The following is a 23,428-nucleotide window of genomic DNA, read 5'->3' as shown; positions in this document are numbered from 1 at the left end:
ATGACGTCCTCTTTAGCTTGGGGGTGGGAAGACACTTTATCTAACTGCCCCTTGGTTTCCCGCACTTTCACTCAGCACTCTGCCAACTCTTGGCTCTGCCACCTCTGCCAGCGGGCTCAGCATCACCAGGTCCCTGAGGTCTCTTCATAAGGGAACGCCTGACGAACACCTGCTTTTGAAGCCCCCACAGCTCACAGGAACTCGTGAGCACATCTCACGACCGTCGATTTGAAATGATACCGAGAACATGTTGCACTGCCGACCCATGCAAGCATATCAGCGACCACTCAACCTTTCCTCAACGGACCTAGGTCTCTGGTTTGTTTCTCTTACCCCCTCTCTTTGCCATTCCCCGCATACTTTCCCTACCTTTCCCTTTCACCCCACAGACCACGCCCTGGGTGGGGTCACCGTCCCTCCATGTGGACCAGGTCTCAGCGCTTTCAGGCCACATGGTGGTGATTTCCGCAGTACGACAGCTAATTAAAGGTAGCCTATCAAATCAGGGTGGGTTTGAGCCATGGCTCCTCTGAGAGCAAAGCACTGGCCTGGGCTTCCTGGACGTTTGGGTGTGGTTACAGTGGGGTGTGGAGCCGGGCCCCTCTTAGGCTGCGGCAGAGCTCTTATAGGGTTAATCTGCATGATGCAGTCTTTGTATATCCTTCTCAACCTGGGCTGCAATTACCCTGTCCTGCTAAGGGAGGGCAGCAGGTGCATCTCAGGTTAGGGCAGGGGTGTGGAGCCTCCTTACCACAGTGAATACACGGAGTGCCGCTCCTGTGCTCTTCTGGAGTTGCCACCATTACCATCCTGTGGTCTGTGCCCTGCACAGCTGGTGAGCTGCCCACTCTTGATCCTGTGCCCCGCCCCCTTCTGGGCACGTGGGTTGCCCTCTCCTAAGACTTTGTCCCGTTGGGGTCTGATCATGTTTGAAGTATATCCAGAGAAGGACCCTGGCCTCGCCCACCCCCTCATGGTGCCCTGGTGTTTCAAGCCTTTCAGTGACATTTCCTCCTTTCCCACAAAGGCACAGGTTGGCAAATGCAATAGAACCCTGGAGCCCTGCAGCGGCCCTGCGACATGAGCAGGTGGGCTCTCGCATAAGTGGGGCCGTGGCTCGACTCGAGGGGCAGCATAAAGGCTCAGATGAGAAAGTTTGCCCTTTACATCAATATCAACAGAGGATAGCACAGGGGCAACGCGCTGCTCTTGGAAACAAGACCAGGCAAAGCAACAGAGGTTCGAATCCCGGATCTGCGCTTAGAAACCGAACTCAGGGATGGTACGAGGCGTGTTGCAAAAAAACAATTAAATAAATAAAATACTTTCTTTCACGTCTCCTCTCGTTTTGGTTCAGTTCTGTCGCCGCTCTTTCTAAACACTTCTAACCTCTGCCATTCACGCCAGTGCCCCAGTAGGAGGGCCGGGGAGGTTCAGCGGGGCCCCCATGTTACTCACGTCAGGACTGGTGGGAATGGGCGGCGCTTCCTGATGAACCACAGGAAGCAGGAAGTAGACAGCATATTCCTTCTCCACGTCACTGCCCAGCGGCACTCTGGTGATCACGGGAGCCGTCACCTCAATCTTCACACCTAAGCGTTCCAACAAGAAAACATGGTTACACCGGAGGCCGGGGAGATGCAACTCTACACTCACACCTAAACTCTCCATACCCCAAGCAGACCCTTTCCCATAACATTCCCCACTCCTCTAGCCCAGCATTGGTTTCCCGCCTTCCCTAAACTGTGCCCCTCTTCCCCAGACTAAGCATCTAGCTCCTCTAGCCCAGCATTGGTTTCCCACCTTCCCTAAACTCCACCGCTCTTCCCCAGACCAAGAACCCCGCTCCTCTAGCCCAGCATTGGTTTCCCACCTTCCCTAAACTCTGCCCCTCTTCCCCAGACCAAGAACCTTGCTCCTCTAGCCCAGCATTGGTTTCCCACCTTCCCTAAACTCTGCCCCTCTTCCCCAGACCAAGAACCTTGCTCCTCTAGCCCAGCATTGGTTTCCCACCTTCCCTAAACTCTGCCCCTCTTCCCCAGACCAAGAACCTTGCTCCTCTAGCCCGGCATTGGTTTCCCACCTTCCCTAAGCTCCACCGCTCTTCCCCAGACCAATAACCTTGCTCCTCTAGCCCGGCATTGGTTTCCCGCCTTCCCTAAGATCCACTGCGCTTCCCCAGACCAAGAACCTTGCTCCTCTAGCCCGGCATTGGTTTCCCGCCTTCCCTAAGCTCCACCGCGCTTCCCCAGACCAAGAACCTTGCTCCTGTAGCCCAGCATTAGTTTCCCGCCTTCCCTAAACACTGCCTCTCTTCCCAGACCAAGAACCTTGCTCCTCTACCCAGCATTGGTTTCCCGCCTTCCCTAAACTCTGCCCCTCTTCCCAGACCAAGAACCTTGCTCCTCTAGCCCAGCATTGGTTTCCCACCTTCCCTAAACTCCACCGCTCTTCCCCAGACCAAGAACCCCGCTCCTCTAGCCCAGCATTGGTTTCCCACCTTCCCTAAACTCTGCCCCTCTTCCCCAGACCAAGAACCTTGCTCCTCTAGCCCAGCATTGGTTTCCCACCTTCCCTAAACTCTGCCCCTCTTCCCCAGACCAAGAACCTTGCTCCTCTAGCCCGGCATTGGTTTCCCACCTTCCCTAAGCTCCACCGCTCTTCCCCAGACCAATAACCTTGCTCCTCTAGCCCGGCATTGGTTTCCCGCCTTCCCTAAGATCCACTGCGCTTCCCCAGACCAAGAACCTTGCTCCTCTAGCCCGGCATTGGTTTCCCGCCTTCCCTAAGCTCCACCGCGCTTCCCCAGACCAAGAACCTTGCTCCTGTAGCCCAGCATTGGTTTCCCGCCTTCCCTAAACACTGCCTCTCTTCCCAGACCAAGAACCTTGCTCCTCTACCCAGCATTGGTTTCCCGCCTTCCCTAAACTCTGCCCCTCTTCCCAGACCAAGAACCTTGCTCCTCTAGCCCAGCATTGGTTTCCCGCCTTCCCTAAGCTCCACCGCTCTTCCCCAGACCAAGAACCTTGCTCTTCTAGCCCGGCGTTGGTTTCCCACCTTCCCTAAGCTCTGCCCCTCTTCCCCAGACCAAGAACCCTGCTCCTCTAGCCCAGCATTGGTTTCCCACCTTTCCTAAACTCCACCGTTCTTCCCCAGACCAAGAACCTTGCTTCTCTAGCCCAGCATTGGTTTCCCACCTTCCCTAAACTTTGGCCCTCTTCCCCATACCAAGAACCTTGCTCCTCTAGCCCAGCATTGGTTTCCCACCTTCCCTAAACTCTGCCCCTCTTCCCCAGACCAAGAACCTTGCTCCTCTAGCCCAGCATTGGATTCCCACCTTCCCTAAACTCTGCCCCTCTTCCCCAGACCAAGAACCCTGCTCCTCTAGCCCAGCATTGGTTTCCCACCTTCCCTAAACTCCACCGCTCTTCCCCAGACCAAGAACCTTGCTCCTCTAGCCCGGCATTGGTTTCCCACCTTCCCTAAGCTCCACCGCTCTTCCCCAGACCAATAACCTTGCTCCTCTAGCCCGGCATTGGTTTCCCGCCTTCCCTAAGATCCACTGCGCTTCCCCAGACCAAGAACCTTGCTCCTCTAGCCCGGCATTGGTTTCCCGCCTTCCCTAAGCTCCACCGCGCTTCCCCAGACCAAGAACCTTGCTCCTGTAGCCCAGCATTGGTTTCCCGCCTTCCCTAAACACTGCCTCTCTTCCCAGACCAAGAACCTTGCTCCTCTACCCAGCATTGGTTTCCCGCCTTCCCTAAACTCTGCCCCTCTTCCCAGACCAAGAACCTTGCTCCTCTAGCCCAGCATTGGTTTCCCGCCTTCCCTAAGCTCCACCGCTCTTCCCCAGACCAAGAACCTTGCTCTTCTAGCCCGGCGTTGGTTTCCCACCTTCCCTAAGCTCTGCCCCTCTTCCCCAGACCAAGAACCCTGCTCCTCTAGCCCAGCATTGGTTTCCCACCTTTCCTAAACTCCACCGTTCTTCCCCAGACCAAGAACCTTGCTTCTCTAGCCCAGCATTGGTTTCCCACCTTCCCTAAACTTTGGCCCTCTTCCCCATACCAAGAACCTTGCTCCTCTAGCCCAGCATTGGTTTCCCACCTTCCCTAAACTCTGCCCCTCTTCCCCAGACCAAGAACCTTGCTCCTCTAGCCCAGCATTGGATTCCCACCTTCCCTAAACTCTGCCCCTCTTCCCCAGACCAAGAACCCTGCTCCTCTAGCCCAGCATTGGTTTCCCACCTTCCCTAAACTCCACCGTTCTTCCCCAGACCAAGAACCTTGCTTCTCTAGCCCAGCATTGGTTTCCCACCTTATCTAAGCTCCACAGCTCTTCCCCAGACCAAGAACCCTGCTCCTCTAGCCCAGCATTGGTTTCCCACCTTCCCTAAACTCTGCCCCTCTTCCCCAGACCAAGAACCTTGCTCCTCTAGCCCAGCATTGGTTTCCCACCTTCCCTAAACTCCACTGTTCTTCCCCAGACCAAGAACCTTGCTCCTCTAGCCCGGCATTGGTTTTCCACCTTCTCTAAGATCCACCGCTCTTCCCCAGACCAAGAACCTTGCTCCTCTAGCCCAGCATTTGTTTCCCACCTTCCCTAAGCTCCGTCCCTCTTCCCCAGACCAAGAACCTTGCTCCTCTAGCCCAGCATTGGGCTCCCACCTTCCCTAAACTCTGCCCCTCTTCCCCAGACCAAATACCCTGCTCCTCTAGCCCAGCATAGGTTTTCCCCCTTCCCTAAGCTCTGCCCAACTTCCCAAGACTAAGCACCTAGCTCCTCTAGCCCGGCATTGGTGTCCCATCTTCCCTAAACTCCACCGCTCTTTCCCAGACCAGGCACCTTGCTCCTCTAGCCCAGCATTGGTTTCCCACCTTCCCTAAGCTCCACCGCTCTTCCCCAGACCAAATACCCTGCTCCTCTAGCCCAGCATAGGTTTTCCCCCTTCCCTAAGCTCTGCCCAACTTCCCAAGACTAAGCACCTAGCTCCTCTAGCCCGGCATTGGTGTCCCATCTTCCCTAAACTCTGCCCCTCTTCCCAAGACTAAGCACCTAGCTCCTCTAGCTCGGCATTGGTTTCCCACCTTCCCTAAACTCTGCCCCTCTTCCCAGACCAAGACCCCTGCTTCTCTAGCCCAGCATTGGTTTCCCACCTTCCCTAAGCTCCACCGCTCTGCCCCAGACCAAGAACCTTGCTCCTCTAGCCCAGCATTGGTTTCCCACCTTCCCTAAGCTCCACCGCTCTTCCCCAGACCAAGAACCTTGCTCCTCTAGCCCAGCATTGGTTTCCCACCTTCCCTAAGCTCCACCGCTCTTCCCCAGACCAAGAACCTTGCTCCTCTAGCCCAGCATTGGTTTCCCACCTTCCCTAAGCTCCACCGCTCTTCCCCAGACCACTTACCCTGCCCCTCTAGCCCAGCATTGGTTTCCCACCTTCCCTAAACTCCGTCCCTCTTCCCCAGACCAAGAACCTTGCTCCTCTAGCCCGGCATTGGTTTCCCACCTTCTCTAAGCTCCACCGCTCTTCCCCAGACCAAGAACCTTGCTCCTCTAGCCCGGCATTGGTTTCCCACCTTCCCTAAGCTCCGTCCCTCTTCCCCAGACCAAGAACCTTGCTCCTCTAGCCCAGCATTGGGCTCCCACCTTCCCTAAACTCTGCCCCTCTTCCCCAGACCAAGAACCTTGCTCCTCTAGCCCAGCATTGGTTTCCCACCTTCCCTAAGCTCCACCGCTCTTCCCCAGACCAAGAACCTTGCTCCTCTAGCCCAGCATTGGTTTCCCACCTTCCCTAAGCTCCACCGCTCTTCCCCAGACCAAGAACCTTGCTCCTCTAGCCCAGCATTGGTTTCCCACCTTCCCTAAGCTCCACCGCTCTTCCCCAGACCACTTACCCTGCCCCTCTAGCCCAGCATTGGTTTCCCACCTTCCCTAAACTCCGTCCCTCTTCCCCAGACCAAGAACCTTGCTCCTCTAGCCCGGCATTGGTTTCCCACCTTCTCTAAGCTCCACCGCTCTTCCCCAGACCAAGAACCTTGCTCCTCTAGCCCGGCATTGGTTTCCCACCTTCCCTAAGCTCCGTCCCTCTTCCCCAGACCAAGAACCTTGCTCCTCTAGCCCAGCATTGGGCTCCCACCTTCCCTAAACTCTGCCCCTCTTCCCCAGACCAAGAACCTTGCTCTTCTAGCCCAGTTTTGGTGTCCCACCTTCCCTAAGCTCCACCGCTCTTCCCCAGACCAGGTACCTTGCTCCTCTAGCCCAGCATTGGTTTCCCACCTTCCCTAAGCTCCACCGCTCTTCCCCAGAGCAGGTACCTTGCTCCTCTAGCCCGGCATTGGTTTCCCACCTTCCCTAAGCTCTGCCCCTCTTCCCAGACCAAGAACCCTGCTTCTCTAGCCCAGCATTGGTTTCCCACCTTCCCTAAGCTCCACCACTCTTCCCCAGACCAGGAAACCTGCTCCTCTAGTGCAGCATTGGTTTCCCACCTTCCCTAAACTCCACCATTCTTCCCCAGACCAAGAACCTTGCTCCTCTAGCCCAGCATTGGTTTCCCACCTTCTCTAAGCTCCACCGCTCTTCCCCAGACCAAGAACCTTGCTACTCTAGCCCAGGGTTGGTTTCCCACCTTCCCTAAGGTCCACCGCTCTTCCCCAGACTAAATACCCTGCCCCTCTAGCCCAGAATTGGGTTCCCACCTTCCCTAAGCTTTGCCCAACTTCCCAAGACTGAGCACCTAGCTCCTCTAGCCGGCATTGGTGTCCCATGTTCCCTAAGCTCTGCCCCTCTTCCCAAGACTAAGCACCTAGCTCCTCTAGCCCGGCATTGGTTTCCCACCTTCCCAAAGCTCCACCGCTCTTCCCCAAACCAAGAACCTTGCTCCTCTAGCCCAGCATTGGTTTCGCACCTTCCCTAAGCTCTGTCCCTCTTCCCCAGACCAAGAACCTTGCTCCTCTAGCCTGGCATTGGTTTCCCACCTTCTCTAAGCTCCATCGCTCTTCCCCAGACCAAGAACCTTGCTCCTCCAGCCCGGCATTGGTTTCGCACCTTCCCTAAGCTCTGTCCCTCTTCCCCAGACCAAGAACCTTGCTCTTCTAGCCCAGCATTGGTTTCCCACCTTCCCTAAGCTCCACCGCTCGTCCCCAGACCAAATACCCTGCTCCTCTAGCCCGGCATTGGTTTCCCACCTTCCCTAAACTCTGCCCCTCTTCCCAGACCAAGAACCCTGCTTCTCTAGCCCAGCATTGGTTTCCCACCTTCCCTAAGCTCCACCGCTCTTCCCCAGACCAAGAACCTTGCTCCTCTAGCCCAGCATTGGTTTCTCACCTTCCCTAAACTCCACCGTTCTTCCCCAGACCAAGAACCTTGCTCCTCTAGCCCAGCATTGGTTTCCCACCTTCTCTAAGCTCCACCGCTCTTCCCCAGACCAAGACCCTTGCTCCTCTAGCCCAGCATTGGTTTCCCATCTTCCCTAAACTCCACTGCTCTTTCCCAGACCAGGCACCTTGCTCCTCTAGCCCAGCATTGGTTTCCCACCTTCCCTAAGCTCCACCGCTCTTCCCCAGACCAAATACCCTGCTCCTCTAGCCCAGCATAGGTTTTCCCCCTTCCCTAAGCTCTGCCCAACTTCCCAAGACTAAGCACCTAGCTCCTCTAGCCCGGCATTGGTGTCCCATCTTCCCTAAACTCTGCCCCTCTTCCCAAGACTAAGCACCTAGCTCCTCTATCTCGGCATTGGTTTCCCACCTTCCCTGAGCTCTGCCCCTCTTCCCAGACCAAGAACCCTGCTTCTCTAGCCCAGCATTGGTTTCCCACCTTCCCTAAGCTCCACCGCTCTGCCCCAGACCAAGAACCTTGCTCCTCTAGCCCAGCATTGGCTTCCCACCTTCCCTAAGCTCCACCGCTCTTCCCCAGACCAAGAACCTTGCTCCTCTAGCCCAGCATTGGTTTCCCACCTTCTCTATGCTCCACCGCTCTTCCCCAGACCAAGAACCTTGCTCCTCTAGTCCAGCATTGGTTTCCCACCTTCCCTAAGCTCCACCGCTCTTCCCCAGACCAAATACCCTGCCCCTCTAGCCCAGCATTGGTTTCCCACTTTCCCTAACCTCTGCCCAACTTCCCAAGACTGAGCACCTAGCTCCTCTAGCCCGGCATTGGTGTCCCATCTTCCCTAAGCTCTGCCCCTCTTCCCAAGACTAAGCACCTAGCTTCTCTAACCCGGCATTGGTTTCCCACCTTCCCTAAGCTCTGCCCCTCTTCCCAGACCAAGAATCCTGCTTCTCTAGCCCAGCATTGGTTTCCCACCTTCGCTAAACTCCACCGCTCTTCCCCAGACCAAGAACCTTCCTCCTCTAGCCCGGCATTGGTTTCCCACCTTCCCTAAACTCTGCCCCTCTTCCCCAGACCAAGAACCTTACTCCTCTAGCCCGGCATTGGTTTCCCACCTTCCCTAAACTCCACTGCTCTTCCGCAGACCAAGAACCTTGCTCCTCTAGCCCGGCATTGGTTTCCCACCTTCCCTAAGCTCTGCCTCTCTTCCCCAGAACCAAGAACCCTACTCCTCTAGTCCAGCATTGGTTTCCCACCTTCCCTAAGCTCTGCCCAGTTTCCCAAGACTAAACACTTAGCTTCTCTAGCCCAGCATTGGTGTCCCATCTTCCCTAAGCTCTGCCCCTCTTCCCAAGACTAAGCACCTAGCTCCTCTAGCCCGGCGTTGGTTTCCCACCTTCCCTAATCTCTGCCACTCTTCCCAGACCAAGAACCCTGCTCCTCTAGCCCAGCATGGGTTTCTCACATTCCCTAAGCTCCACCGCTCTTCCCCAGACCAAGAACCTTGCTCCTCTAGCCCGGCATTGTTTTCCCACCTTCCCTAAATTCTGCCCCTCTTCCCCAGACTAAGAACCTTGCTTCTCTAGCCCAGCATTGGTTTCCCACCTTCCCTAAGCTCTGCCGCTCTTCCCCAGACCAAGAACCTTGCTCCTCTAGCCCAGCATTGGTTTCCCACCTTCCCTAAGCTCCACCGCTCTTCCCCAGACCAAGAACCCTTCTCCTCTAGCCCAGCATGGTTTCCCACCTTCCCTGAGCTCTGCCCCTCTTCCCCAGACCAGGAACCTTGCTCCTCTAGCCCAACATGGTTTCCCACCTTCCCTGACCTCTGCCCCTCTTCCCCAGACCAGGAACCTTGCTCCTCTAGCCCAGCATTGGTTTCCTACCTTCCCTAAACTGTGCCCCTCTTCCCCAGACTAAGCATCTAGCTCCTCTAGCCCAGCATTGATTTCCCACCTTCCCTAACCTCCACCGCTCTTCCCCAGACCAAGAACCCTGCTCCTCTAGCCCAGCATGGTTTCCCACCTTCCCTGACCTCTGCCCCTCTTCCCCAGACCAGGAACCTTGCTCCTCTAGCCCAGCATTGGTTTCCTACCTTCCCTAAGCAGTGCCCCTCTTCCCCAGACCAAGAACCTTGCTCCTCTAGCCCAGCATTGGTTTCCTACCTTCCCTTAGCTCCACCACTCTTCCCCAGACCAAGAACCTTGCTCCTCTAGCCCAGCATTGGTTTCCCGCCTTCCCTAAACTCTGCCCCTCTTCCCAGACCAAGAACCTTGCTCCTCTAGCCCAGCATTGGTTTCCTGCCTTCCCTAAACTCTGCCCCTCTTCCCAAGACAAAGCACCTAGCTCCTCTAGCCCGGCGTTGGTTTCCCACCTTCCCTAAGCTCTGCCCCTCTTCCCCAGACCAAGAACCTTGCTTCTCTAGCCCAGCATTGGTTTCCTACCTTCCCTAAGCAGTGCCCCTCTTCCCCAGACCAAGAACCTTGCTCCTCTAGCCCAGCATTGGTTTCCCACCTTCCCTTAGCTCCACCACTCTTCCCCAGACCAAGAACCTTGCTCCTCTAGCCCAGCATTGGTTTCCCGCCTTCCCTAAACTCTGCCCCTCTTTCCAGACCAAGAACCTTGCTCCTCTAGCCCAGCATTGGTTTCCTGCCTTCCCTAAACTCTGCCCCTCTTCCCAAGACAAAGCACCTAGCTCCTCTAGCCCGGCGTTGGTTTCCCACCTTCCCTAAGCTCTGCCCCTCTTCCCCAGACCAAGAACCTTGTTTCTCTAGCCCAGCATTGGTTTCCCACCTTCCCTGAGCTCTGCCCCTCTTCCCCAGACCAGGAACCCTGCTCCTCTAGCCCAGCATTGGTTTCCCACCTTCTCCAGGCTCTGCCCCTTCTCCATAGGCCCATTCTTGCTTGCTCGGGTCCAGCCTCCCATGCACGTGTCCATCCTCTCTGCCCTAAGCCCTGCCCCTCTCACCTAGACCCAGTCTGCGCTCAGGCCTATAACTTGGCCCTGCACTGTTACCACCCGATTCGGCACGCTGGATTGGGTTTTATTGCAAAAATATTGTTTCGCTTCCTATCTTTGAAGGGCTTTGAAGATAAGGCCCAGTGTTAGTATTTAAAAAAAATACTATGAATATAAAAAGAAGTGGCATTTTCAAGAATTAGTTGTGAAAGCCAAATAAACTTTTCTTGCATCCAGGGCCATTCCTGCTTGCTCCAGCACAGACTCCATTGCCTGTGTCCACCCTCTCACCCCAAATCCTAACCCTCTTACCTAGACCCAATCTTTCTTCTTCAGTCTCTGCCCCTCTTCCATTGGGCTATTCCTGATTGCTCCGGCCCAGCCTCCATCCTTCAGATGTCAGACCATTCAGATGGGCTTGTTCAGATCCAACGGATTCCCAGCCGCGTGTGGGGTCCCCCAAGGTTCCATCCTTTCCCCAATCCTCTTCAATCTATACATGGAACCCTTGGGTACTCTCCTTCATCACCCCAACAGCCACCCATCGGTATGTTGGTACGTCTCCCCCCATATCTCCTGCTTCCTCTCTCTGTCGTTCTTCCTTCTTTCTTCATGCTTCACCACTTGCTAGTATCTCCACCCCTCCTAAATTCATATACCTTATTGGGGGTGATTGGGGGCAGGGTATCTGTTCCTCTCTCACTCAATCTGGGCATCTGTTCCCACCTCCTCTCTGACAATCCACTCCACCTCAAACCCCCCTCCCATCTTCGCCTCAACACTCTTCAATGCCTCCTTCCTGAGGTTACTTCTCTCCACATAAGTAAACTCGCTGCCCTCTTCCTCCAAAATATACTTCTCTTCCTCTCTCCTGGTGATCCCTCCGGCCTTCCCTTACTTATACTCCTCCTCTTCCTTGGTATCACCTCCAACCACCTCTATGAGTCGCTTTGTTCCTTCTCAATGCTCATCACCACCCTCCTCCTCCCTCTCCTTCTGGCCGCCTCCCTCCAGCCTCTTTTTTCCTGCTGCACCCCAATCTCCTCCTGCGTCGCCACCAACCCTCTCTAAAGCTCCCCTTCCTACTCAAAACTCCACGCCACTGCCATAAACGCCTTGGCCTGGCCAAGGGATTGGCCAGCCCTGGAGACAGCCCTCGCTTCATGGTGCTCAGTGGCTTCTCCTTTCCAGACTTGGGGTTGGATTGGCTCAGTGATACTCATTTGGGGTTCTTCGTGGCCTCTGTTGCACTCCCACTGATGAAGGAAGGACCAGCCATCCTCTTGAAAGTCCATTCTGCCACACTAGGTATTATTCAGCAAAGGGGGTTTTCTGGGTGCACGCTTCCCTACGTACAGGACTTAATTGCTGACTGCTGTTTATTTACAGGGTACTATAGCTTGCTCAGATTCTAACACTCCCAGTACAGTTGTGTCTGATGGGAAGAAAGGATGAACTCTGGCTACCTTGACAGGGGGCCGGGTTGCTTTAGAGGTACTACTAATACGCCGGGCACTTATGAAAAGGGACACAGGGCTCAGACCAGGGGATCTTCCTATCCCTCCACATCCGGGATCAGCTAATGGGTGGCCAGTAACCCCATCAGTGGTAGATCCTTGACATTTTTCAGTTGGTTTAACCCCACCAATTTTTTATATTTTCATTTTTTTTTAATTTTTAATGTTATTTATTTATTAATTAATTTTTTTAAAAATGATTCATTTTTTAAATTGTTTATTTTTTATTTTTATTATTTTTATTTAAGTGCACCTGGCTTTACCATGAAAACCATCGCACTATAAAACTATTCTTCAGATAAACACACATAAAATAAGCATCCACAATTTGAATATGTCAGCGTTGTGCCTTTAATCCCACTAGCATATATATCAATCACATTATTGAAAATGTTAAAAAGACTCCACGGAATAGTATTGACACATAATCATGATAGTAAAATCGGATCAGAAAAATATCAAATATCATGACTCCAAGGTATTAGACCCTTAAAATCATTGCACATTAAGTTTCCACAAGATCTCCTTGCATACGCATGCGGCTGCTGCGCTAATCACCTGGGACTCTGCCGAATATACTGGACTCTGGAAGGGATCCGAGCATGGTCCATCTGAATGGGCAATAGATTCTGGTCGCCCCTACAATATTGTTCCTTCAAGGCACAGCATTCCAGTTTTAGGGGTCGACGGGTCTCGATCCCTTGGCCACACAAGCGACAAAGCCTACTTTCATATGGGGTGCCCTGCCAAGCGCCAATATAGTCAAAGGTTGAGATTGCCGAACCCTCAAGGGGGGAGCGGGTGGGGGAGAGGGATAGGGGAGACAGGGTTGGGAGAGTTTAACATGTTGTAAAATCAATAAAGAGAATTAAAAAAAAAGTGGCTAAAATATTAAAGTGTAAATAAATGATACAACGCCTACGGTCTCGGGAGCTACTGACCAGGGCTTTCTGGGATAAATCCCACGGTGGCGTATTCAAGATATCGATATGTTCATGCATCGATCCCAAGCCTTCGTCTTTACCTTCAGTAGGTGTATGAAAGAGGGAGAATATTCATGTGGTGGTGACAGCAAGGCAATAGTGTCAGCATGAGACAATGCCCTGTTGTGTTCTCCAAGTCACAATACCACTGATTTTCACAATTATCTTTAGTTCCATGTTCCCTTAACAAAGACGAAGCCCCATTCTCGGCCCAAAGTAACTTAATAAAAAAACGTGCCTCGCTGGATGAACCATAGTGCAGTGAGGGAAGTCACCCCTAATTCACACCTCAGTGCTTCAAAGGGTGCAGCCTGAGGTACCCCAATATAGAGCGCCATCATTTTCCCTCCCCCGATATGATAGGACATTTATAACGCGCCAATACACAAGTGTTTCAAGGCGCCACAAGGCTAGGAAGTGGAAACAAAGGAAGGACAAGACAACGATCTTAGTACGCCAAGTGACATTGAGATCGCGCAAGTGCAGGGGAGATCAAGCCATTTCAGAAGGCGATATGGCAGTAGTTCAGTACCATATGAAATAGCGGGGATAACACTGATCGGTATCTGGTCTTTGCATCGAATGCCATTGCATCTACATTTTTCCATTTCAAAAATTTCCATCGAATGCATATTTTTGGGGGGTAAAGGGTTAATTTTTGTTCAGGTGCATTTTAAAGGGTAAAAAAAAGAAAGAAAAAAATGCATTCGATGGAAATTTGTTAGATGGAAAACTTTCGATGGAATGGCATTAGATGCTAAGACCATACACCCACTGATCTTATGAACCCCGAGTAAACCCTCTGCATTATATCCGCCCTTTCTTATAATGAATACATAATTAATCGTACACGTTTTCAGAAATACACGTCTCATAAAATGTGATAGGAATCCAAGTATACATAAGTGTTCACAAAATCTGGGGATTTTTTCCCAAATTTCCAATTAAAGGACCTTTAGCTTTTTATCAGTTTGCCAATAACCATGATCCTTGTCGTCTTATAACTAATTAGCATGTTGCTCTTAATAGCAGAAGCAGCAAGAGCCTCGAGGGTACGTTGTAAGCCAATTGGTGTAAGATCGAGTAAAACATAGGCCTACAACATCCAGGGGATAAATTCCTCACTGATACCAGGTGGAAGATTACGGCACGAACGTACCGCCTGATCCATGTTCGCAACATAAAGATGAAAAAGCAGGGGTGTGAGAACGCACCCCGGCTTCAATCCTCGGTTCTTTCTATCAGGGTTTGAGACCCGGCCTGCTTGATCTGCCCGCACTACCACCGAAGTATCAGAATACAGTGATTTAATAAAATGCGATAATAACGGGTCAATATCCCAACTAGTTAATTTTTCCCATAAGATAGTGCCTGAGACGCAATCAAGAGCTCTGGCATCGTCACCTTAAGAGCTATAAAGGTGCCCGTTCTGAAGATTAAGAGCGTCAGCCATTTAATAGTGCATCGGCCAGATGTTATGGGAGGTGCAGTTTCCGGGGCCCACATTCACCCACTCACACCTTTTTACTTAGAAGACTCCCAGAGAAAGCCACCACTTTAAGTTGAAGAAGAAAACCCCCAAAGTCCCAACAAACATTTCCTCCAAAACCCCTTTCCTATTTGCTTGGAAGATCAAATGGAATATTCATGAGGCGGGCGGGGCCCAAGGCGGGAGGCGCCATCAGTAGAGGGGTGTTTAGCCAAGGATCCTAACTCAGCATTATTGAACCCTCTCGGACACTATTAGTGTAGACTGTTCCCAGGGAGGTAGTCCCACTTACGTCTTGGAGAAACCCCTGAACCCTTGAGGCTTTTATCCCAACTAACCACTGTATGTAAGGAAACCTTTCTTTTGTGTGCCACATGGTTTGTCGATCTGCCACATTACCCACTCTCGACATTTGTCGATTCCCAAAGTATAACGGGTGCCCGGCTCCCATGCTCGGCCGTACTCCCATACGCACTTTCCGGATTTGACCAATTCCTAATACCCAGCCTTTGCCCCTGCATTAAATCCATCTTTTACCCCTTTCCCAAACTTTGCCTACGGCCATCTTGGCCCCTTTTCCTTGTCCACCCGTCATCCTAGTCAGCCTTTGCCCCTATCCCAGTTCCTATCTTTTCTTCCTAAGTCCAGCCTTTGCCAATGCCTGTGTCCAGTATTTGCCACCCTAGCCTTTGCCACTTCCCCAGGTGAAGTATTTCTCGCCTCCCTCACGCCGGGCCTCAATGCAGCCTCCTTACCTTCCTCGTTTTGCCCCTGGATGTAGCTGAGAAGGCGCCAGAAGCCGGTCAGCTTGGCCCTGGTGTACGTGGCAGTCACGCGGGTCCCCACCCAGGTGGAAGGTGGGTAAACACGGGCCTAGCACGAGGGGGAGAAAAAGAGCAGCTCAGTCTCACAGAACAGACCACCGGCCTATGGGAGAAAACCAACACTGGATGGACAGCTATGCGTTAGGGAGGCACTTGAGGGAACACAGGTGAAGTCTGAGGGATCAAGCATGGAGAGGGAGGCATCAGATCTGGAACTTGAGAGATCAGCGGTGGAGTCTGAGGGATCAAGCATGGAGAGGGAGGCATCAGATCTGGAACTTGAGCGATCAGCGGTGGAGTCTGAGGGATCAAGCATGGAGAGGGAGGCATCAGATCTGGAACTTGAGGAATCAGCGGTGGAGTGAGGGATCAGGCATTGAGAGGGAGGCATCAGATCTGGAACTTGAGGGATCAGCGGTGGAGTCTGAGGGATCAGGCATACTGTCTTGGGGAGCAGGAGGATCAGAAGTGGAGCTTCACGATGCAGGAGTGAAGTCTGAGGGACCACGTGTGGAGCCTGTGGGATTGGATGTCGAGCCTGAGGGATTGTGATTTGAGTTGAAGGGATCGGGATTAGAGTCTGAGGGATTAGGGTGGAGACCGAGTAATCAGGAGGGGTGTCTGAGGGATCGTAAGTGGAATCTGAAGGATCAGGAATGGAGCTTGAGGGAGCACAAGGGATCAGAAATGGGGTCTAGGGTATCAGGAGTGGAGCAGGACTGATCAGGAAAGGAATCTAAGAAATGAGGAGAGGAGTCTGAAAGATTAAGGTCTGCAGGGATGGGGGTTGTAGGTGACATGTACCTCAGGGAGGGACTCTAGCAGGTCAGCAAACTCTACAGAACATCGGGCCAGATTGTGGGGAAGAATTGCTTTATTCATTTAGATAGACTGGGGGATTTTGGAATGTGTGTCTTTAGAACATAATGAGTATTGCAAATGTGCAGAAAAGGTGATGTTTTCATTTTTTTTCCTGTTGGGGTCATACCAATGAGTCAATTATTCCAAACTATAGTTTTCAACAGCTCACTGTGCTGTAAAATCGACATGTTTCAACCAGATCAATTCTCTTCGATGGTCTTCTTCAGGGCTACACTCGCGTCTACAGGGTTGTGTCTTCCTTTAGTATCTACCTGCCACAGCAGCCTCACTATGTATCGGAGTTTCTTTATCTGGCATTTTATTTATATCGTTTACGCTGGGACTGTGCCTCCTAAGCGCAGCTTTTGCTCTCAATCTGAGCTGCCTGTGAAATGCCAGAGGTGTGATGTGTGTGTACTGTGTGTAGTGCCTCCCCTGGAGCCGGAGTTCTGACTGCATGGGCACTTTCCAGGGCAGGGGAAACTCCAAGCCCATGTCTCTGACTTACTGAAGGTTTCCACGAGGATATCAAGGGAACAGAGTGAAGTGGACAGGCTGGGGGGCAGGGGGCGCCCCACCACAGGCTCCCGCCAGGACACTTATCGGAAGAACACTCTTGCCATCTGGAAGACGAATGGAAGGAACCACAGGGGAGGTGGGGCAGCTGACAGCACGCCGCCCTCCAGCCTGGGTGCGCATTCGTGGTGGCGGGGAGCGGAGGTAATGGGGGGTCCTGCAGGAGTTGGCTCTAGAGCATGGGTGAGAGTGTCCGGTGGTCTTGGGGTGTGTGGAAGACCCGTAGACTGGCGGAGGCCTCAGACGGTGCAGCCGAAGGGTTTGTCATCATTTCCTACCTGGGACTGAAGGTGCCAAGGTCCAGTCCCTGGGGAAACCGCGGGGCAGCTGTGCTGCAGGTGCCAGACGGGCAGATGGCAGGGTGCCCATATCCCGTGCAGGAAAGATGTGTGCACTAATCTCATAGGGTCCTGGGGCATTGTAACGTGCCCACAACACGGGTTAATTATGCCACGCCCACGAACCCTTTAGTGCACTGCATGTACAAGAGCCATGGCATTCTTTGGGGGCCGCGGGGGTTCCAGGTGGGCGCCTTTTTTCATTGGAAGACTCGTCCCCCTTTTTTATCAACACACAGGGATTTCCCCCCCCCCTTTTTGCAGGGTCTACAGCTATAACGTGAGGGACCCCTTAAGAACATCCTTTTAGCAGCACAGGGTGGGGGTCCCTCTACCTGCAGAGATGCTGGCAGAGCTGTATTGAGCGGCAATGCTGTGGTCATGGAGGCTTGGTGTGTTCCCAATGGGCCAAGGAGGCTTGGTGCGCTGGTGCCAGTTTGGGACCTTGGAGTCTTGGTGTGATGGCGGAGAGGGGGACAGCAGGCTTGGTGTGTTGGCGGAGGGGGGGGGGGGCAGCAGGCTTGGTGTGTTGGCGGAGGGGGGGCAGCAGGCTTGGCGTGATGGCGGAGGGGGGGCAGCAGGCTTGGTGTGATGGCGGAGGGGGGGCAGCAGGCTTGGTGTGTTGGCGGAGGGGGACAGCAGGCTTGGTGTGATGGCGGAGGGGGGCAGCAGGCTTGGTGTGTTGGCGGAGGGGGGGGCAGCAGGCTTGGTGTGATGGCGGAGAGGGGGACAGCAGGCTTGGTGTGATGGCGGAGGGGGGGGGGCAGCAGGCTTGGTGTGATGGCGGAGGGGGGGGCAGCAGGCTTGGTGTGATGGCGGAGGGGGGGAGCAGGCTTGGTGTGTTGGCGGAGGGGGGGCAGCAGGCTTGGTGTGTTGGCGGAGGGGGGGCAGCAGGCTTGGTGTGTTGGCGGAGGGGGGCAGCAGGCTTGGCGTGTTGGTGGTTAGGGGGAGCAGAGGTTTGGCGTGTTGGTGGTTATGTGGGAGAGGCAGCCTGGTGTCTTGCCAGTGGTAGGTGCGGGGTGCGACGGGGGGCCTTGGAGTTCCGGGAACCCACCTGGTAGTCGGTCCCGTTGCACAGGAGGGTGAAGGCGAAGCACTCCTGGACCTCGGCGCAGAAGTCCGGCTTCTGGCTGCAGAGAAGGAAAGGGAGAACGTGAAGCAGTGGCAGAGAGAGGTGGGTCAGCACAGCAGAGGGGAGCAGTCACTAGCAGCGCCCCATATTACCTCTCACATGGGTCAGCAGAGCAGTGGGGTGCAGCAGAGGGGTGCAGTCACTAGCAGCGCCCCATCTTACCTCTCACATGGGTCAGCAGAGCAGTGGGGTGCAGCAGAGGGGTGCAGTCACTAGCAGCGCCCCATCTCACCTCTCACGTGGGTCAGCAGAGGGGTGCAGTCACTAGCAGCGCCCCATCTTACCTCTCACATGGATCGGCACAGCAGAGGGGTGCAGTCACTAGCAGCGCCCATCTTACCTCTCACGTGGGTCAGCACAGCAGAGGGGTGCCGTCACTAGCAGCGCCCCATCTCACCTCTCACGTGGGTCGGCACAGCAGAGGGGTGCAGTCACTAGCAGCGCCCCATCTTACCTCTCACATGGGTCAGCACAGCAGAGGGGTGCAGTCACTAGCAGCGCCCCATCTTACCTCTCACATGGGTCAGCACAGCAGAACAGCAGAGGGGTGCAGCCACTAGCAGCGCCCCATCTTACCTCTCACATGGGTCAGCACAGCAGAGAGGTGCCGTCACTAGCAGCGCCCCATCTTACCTCTCACGTGGGTCAGCACAGCAGAGGGGTGCAGTCACTAGCAGCGCCCCATCTTACCTCTCACATGGGTCAGCACAGCAGAGGGGTTCAGCCACTAGCAGCCCCCCATCTCACCTCTCACGTGGGTCAGCAGAGGGGTGCAGTCACTAGCAGCGCCCCATCTTACCTCTCACGTGGGTCAGCACAGCAGAGGGGTGCAGTCACTAGCAGCGCCCATCTTACCTCTCACGTGGGTCGGCACAGCAGAGGGGTGCCGTCACTAGCAGCGCCCCATCTTACCTCTCACATGGGTCAGCACAGCAGAGGGGTGCAGCCACTAGCAGCGCCCCATCTTACCTCTCACATGGGTCAGCACAGCGTGGGGTGCAGTCACTAGCAGCGCCCCATTTTACCTCTCACCTGGGTCAGCACAGCAGAGGGGTGCAGCCACTAGCAGCGCCCCATCTTACCTCTCACATGGGTCAGCACAGCGTGGGGTGCAGTCACTAGCAGCGCCCCATTTTACCTCTCACATGGGTCAGCACAGCAGAGGGGTGTATTCACTAGCAGCGCCCCATCTTACCTCTCACATGGGTCAGCACAGCAGAGGGGTGCAGTCACTAGCAGCGCCCCATCTTACCTCTCACATGGGTCAGCACAGCAGAGGGGTGCAGTCACTAGCAGCGCCCATCTTACCTCTCACGTGGGTCAGCAGAGGGGTGCAGTCACTAGCAGCGCCCCATCTCACCTCTCACATGGGTCAGCACAGCAGAGGGGTGCAGTCACTAGCAGCGCCCCATCTTACCTCTCACATGGGTCAGCAGAGCAGTGGGGTGCAGCAGAGGGGTGCAGTCACTAGCAGCGCCCCATCTTACCTCTCACGTGGGTCAGCAGAGAGGTGCAGTCACTAGCAGCGCCCCATCTCACCTCTCACATGGGTCAGCACAGCAGAGGGGTGCAGTCACTAGCAGTGCCCCATCTCACCTCTCACATGGGTCATCACAGCAGAGGGGTGCAGTGCCTAGCAGCGCCCCATGTTACCTCTCACATGAGTGAGCGCAGCAGAGGGGTGCAATCACTAGCAGCGCCCCATCTTACCTCTCACATGGGTCAGCAGAGGGGTGCAGTCACTAGCAACGCCCCATCTCACCTCTCACATGGGTCAGCACAGCAGAGGGGTGCAGTCACTAGCAGTGCCCCATCTCACCTCTCACATGGGTCATCACAGCAAAGGGGTGCAGTCACTAGCAGCGCGCCATCTTACCTCTCACGTGGGTCATCACAGCAGAGGGGTGCAGTCACTAGCAGCGCCCCATCTTACCTCTCACGTGGGTCAGCACAGCAGAGGGGTGCAGTCACTAGCAGCGCCCCATTTTACCTCTCACATGGGTCATCACAGCAGAGGGGTGCAGTCACTAGCAGTGCCCCATGTTACCTCTCACATGGGTCAGCACAGCAGAGGGGTGCCGTCACTAGCAGCACCCCATCTTACCTCTCACGTGGGTCAGCGCAGCAGAGGGGTGCAGAGGGGTGCAGTCACTAGCAGCGCCCCATCTTACCTCTCACGTGGGTCAGCACAGCAGAGGGGTGCAGTCACCACCAGCGCCCCATCTTACCTCTCACGTGGGTCAGCACAGCAGTGGGGTGCAGTCACTAGCAGCGCCCCAACTTACCTCTCACAATGAACCCCAGCAATCCCCAGAGCCAGGAAGACGAGGAGAGCGAGCCCTGGAGCAGCCATGGGTCGAAACAGCGGCCTCTTCAGGTCAGTGCAGGTCAGTGCGGGCTGCGAGAAGAGAAGCTCAGTGAGTGACTGCACTTACCCCGCCCTGTCCATGTACTACCGCTGGTTTCCCTCTATCTCTCCAGCACAGCCCTCGCTACAATCTCCCCACCCACGGCCCCTCCCCTCCCCTCTACTTCTGAGGTAAACCCATCAGCACTATCAGCCCCCACCGCTGAGCCCCCCCTCGCACCCACCAATCCTCCACAGACCTCCAACGCCCCCTCAGAACCCCCCCCCCCGCACTAGTGGTGGACTTTCCATCACTAACTCTGCCTTGGGTTGGTTAATCTCACCCCCCTCCAACGCTCCCCCTCCACCCATGCCTCGCCCCGAAAACTCACCTGTTCATGCCCTTTCACCACTCCCCTCGGCCCCCCTGCTCTGAACATGCCCGGTATCCAGCCCCTCTCTTCATAGCCTACCCAGCAGCACCCCCCCCCCGCGTGTCTCCCCCATTCACTGCCCTCCGCCATGCAGTACCATTCACTCTATGCCCCAGTCTGCAGCACCCCCTCTCCACGCACCCCCTCTGTGCACCCTGAGGCACCCTCCCCCAATGCCCCACTCTGCAGCCCCCCATCTCCACGCACCCCCTCTGTGCACCACCCCGAGGCACCCTCCCCCAATGCCCCACTCTGCAGCCCCCCATCTCCACGCACCCCCTCTCTGCCCCACCCCGAGGCACCCTCCCCCAATGCCCCACTCTGCAGCCCCCATCTCCACGCACCCCCTCTCTGCCCCACCCTGAGGCACCCTGCCCCACCCTGAGGCGCCCTCCCCAATGCCCCACTCTGCAGCCCCCATCTCCACGCACCCCCTCTCTGTCCCACCCTGATGCACCCTCCCCCAATGCCCCACTCTGCAGCCCCCATCTCCACGCACCCCCTCTCTGCCCCACCCTGAGGCACCCTCCCCCAATGCCCCACTCTGCAGCCCCCCATCTCCACGCACCCCCTCTGTGCACCACCCCGAGGCACCCTCCCCCAATGCCCCACTCTGCAGCCCCCCATCTCCACGCACCCCCTCTCTGCCCCACCCCGAGGCACCCTCCCCCAATGCCCCACTCTGCAGCCCCCATCTCCACGCACCCCCTCTCTGCCCCACCCTGAGGCACCCTCCCCCAATGCCCCACTCTGCAGCCCCCATCTCCACGCACCCCCTCTCTGCCCCACCCTGAGGCGCCCTCCCCAATGCCCCACTCTGCAGCCCCCATCTCCACGCACCCCCTCTCTGCCCCACTCTGCAGCCGCCCCTCCCAACCCTCTCTCCATCGCCCACTGCGCAGCATTCCCTCTGCAGCGCCTCCGCTCTGTACCCCCACACTCATGCCCGCCCTGCAGCGCCCCCTCTCTCTGCCCCCCGCGGGCCTCTCACCAGCCCTTCTTTCCCCGGGGTCGTGGCGGTGCTTCTCGGCCTGGGCACACCTCGGGATGCTGAGCTTGTCTGGAATGCCAGGCTTATGTAAGGGATTAGGGGGCAGAGCTGGGTGAGGGGGGGATGGAAGCAAGAAAGCAGGACTAAGACCCCGTGCCCCGCCCCACCCCGAGCACCGTGCCCCTGTCCCCGTGCATGCTACGTGCGCTGGCGCCACTGCTCGGTGCAGCCCTTGGCATCAGAGGGTGCCCTGCCCTGGTGGGATTCGAACCCGTGCCTTCAGTCTACACCAGCGACAGCCACAGCTTTGTATGCCAGGATCCCACCATAAACTCCCAAATGCCAACACTTCCCACTCACAGTACTCCTTGTTTAAACAGTCTCGCCCTCCCAAACCCGCCCGGACACCTGGAGGGGCAGCTCCCCAGCTTGAAGACCACTAACCGACATACACACATGCCCTCAACACGCGCACATATCAACACGCGCACATACACACATGCCCTCAACACGCGCACATATCAACACGCGCACATACACACATGCCCTCAACACGCGCACATACACGCATGCCCTCAACACGCGCACATACACGCATGCCCTCAACACGCGCACATACACACATGCCCTCAACACGCGCACATACACGCATGCCCTCAACACGCGCACATACACGCATGCCCTCAACACGCGCACATACACACATGCCCTCAACACGCGCACATACACACATGCCCTCAACACGCGCACATGCACACATGCCCTCAACACGCGCACATACACACATGCCCTCAACACGCGCACATACACACATGCCCTCAACACGCGCACACGGTGTTACGGAGAATTCTCAAAAATGTGCTCCTTCCTCCCACCTTAGAGCCCTCCAGCTCTTTTGCTGAACTTTGGGACTTTGTACTTTTCAATCAATGTGTTTTACTTCTGTGTGTGTTGCTTTTGGTTCTGGAGTCTAAACAACTCCATAGGCATCATCTTTTCATGTGCGTCACACAGCACCCTCCGTGCAGCGGCACAGGATGTCTTTTCAGGCTTCCCCGTGGTTTAAATACCTTCTCTGGGATAAACTACTGTTTCCCAGAGTAAGGAAAGTGAAATTGACTTTACTAGTCTTTTGAATTCCTAGACCCAGCACATCCCATCTTACAATAGAGTGCTGGAGGGGTTACTTAGTATCCCCTGTGTCTAGATACTCATGTAGCAGTCAAATGCTACCCCTTTCTCTCAGAATGGCTGGTGGCAGTGGTTTTACAATGAACTACCATGATTTTTCCTGACCGCAAACTATTCGTAGCTCCGGTAACGTTAAATCGCGGGATCCATGTTTTTCAAGATGGCGTCTGAGCCCCCTCTGTATAAACAGGTCCCGTTCTTCATTTTTCACCATTTCTTTGGCGAAAAATCCTTCTAGAGTTTGTCTCTGCGCGCCAAACTAGGTTTGGTCTCTTTGTTCATTCGCCTTTGGCAGGATTCACGAGTGAAGCCTGCCTCTTGTGCCCGAGTGTCCTGGGGTGGGCAGAAAGTGAGGGAGGTGCCCAAAATTCCCTGTGCTTAGTCTCATAGGAGACCCAAATGCACTCCGTAGTGATTGGCTGGCTGGCTGTCCGGCAAGGACAGCCACCCTGCTGGGTGAGTGACA

At 55.1% G+C, this 23,428-nt stretch overlaps 1 protein-coding gene across 1 annotated transcript in view; it reads right to left on the bottom strand.

Annotated features, from left to right (window-relative positions):
- Window positions 1–21,871, bottom strand: part of LOC138522019 (heme-binding protein 2-like) — a 60,370-nt gene extending 38,499 nt beyond the window's left edge. Inside the window, exons 1-5 of the mRNA XM_069635220.1 lie at window positions 21,772–21,871; window positions 20,285–20,397; window positions 17,922–17,997; window positions 15,024–15,141; window positions 1,459–1,592 (exon numbers count right to left, since the gene is read on the bottom strand). Coding sequence (XP_069491321.1) covers window positions 1,459–1,592; window positions 15,024–15,141; window positions 17,922–17,997; window positions 20,285–20,352 — 396 coding nt within the window. The 5' untranslated portion in view covers window positions 20,353–20,397; window positions 21,772–21,871. The remainder of the gene's footprint in view (window positions 1–1,458; window positions 1,593–15,023; window positions 15,142–17,921; window positions 17,998–20,284; window positions 20,398–21,771) is intronic.
- Between the last annotated feature and the right edge of the window lie 1,557 nt (window positions 21,872–23,428).

This window comes from Ambystoma mexicanum, chromosome 13 (genome assembly GCF_040938575.1).
Source record: "Ambystoma mexicanum isolate Mex_15411 chromosome 13, UKY_AmexF1_1, whole genome shotgun sequence".
NCBI classification, from domain to species: Eukaryota; Metazoa; Chordata; class Amphibia; order Caudata; family Ambystomatidae; genus Ambystoma; species Ambystoma mexicanum.
Note: the sequence above shows the minus strand (reverse complement) of the source record. Positions and strands in the feature narration are given on the sequence as shown.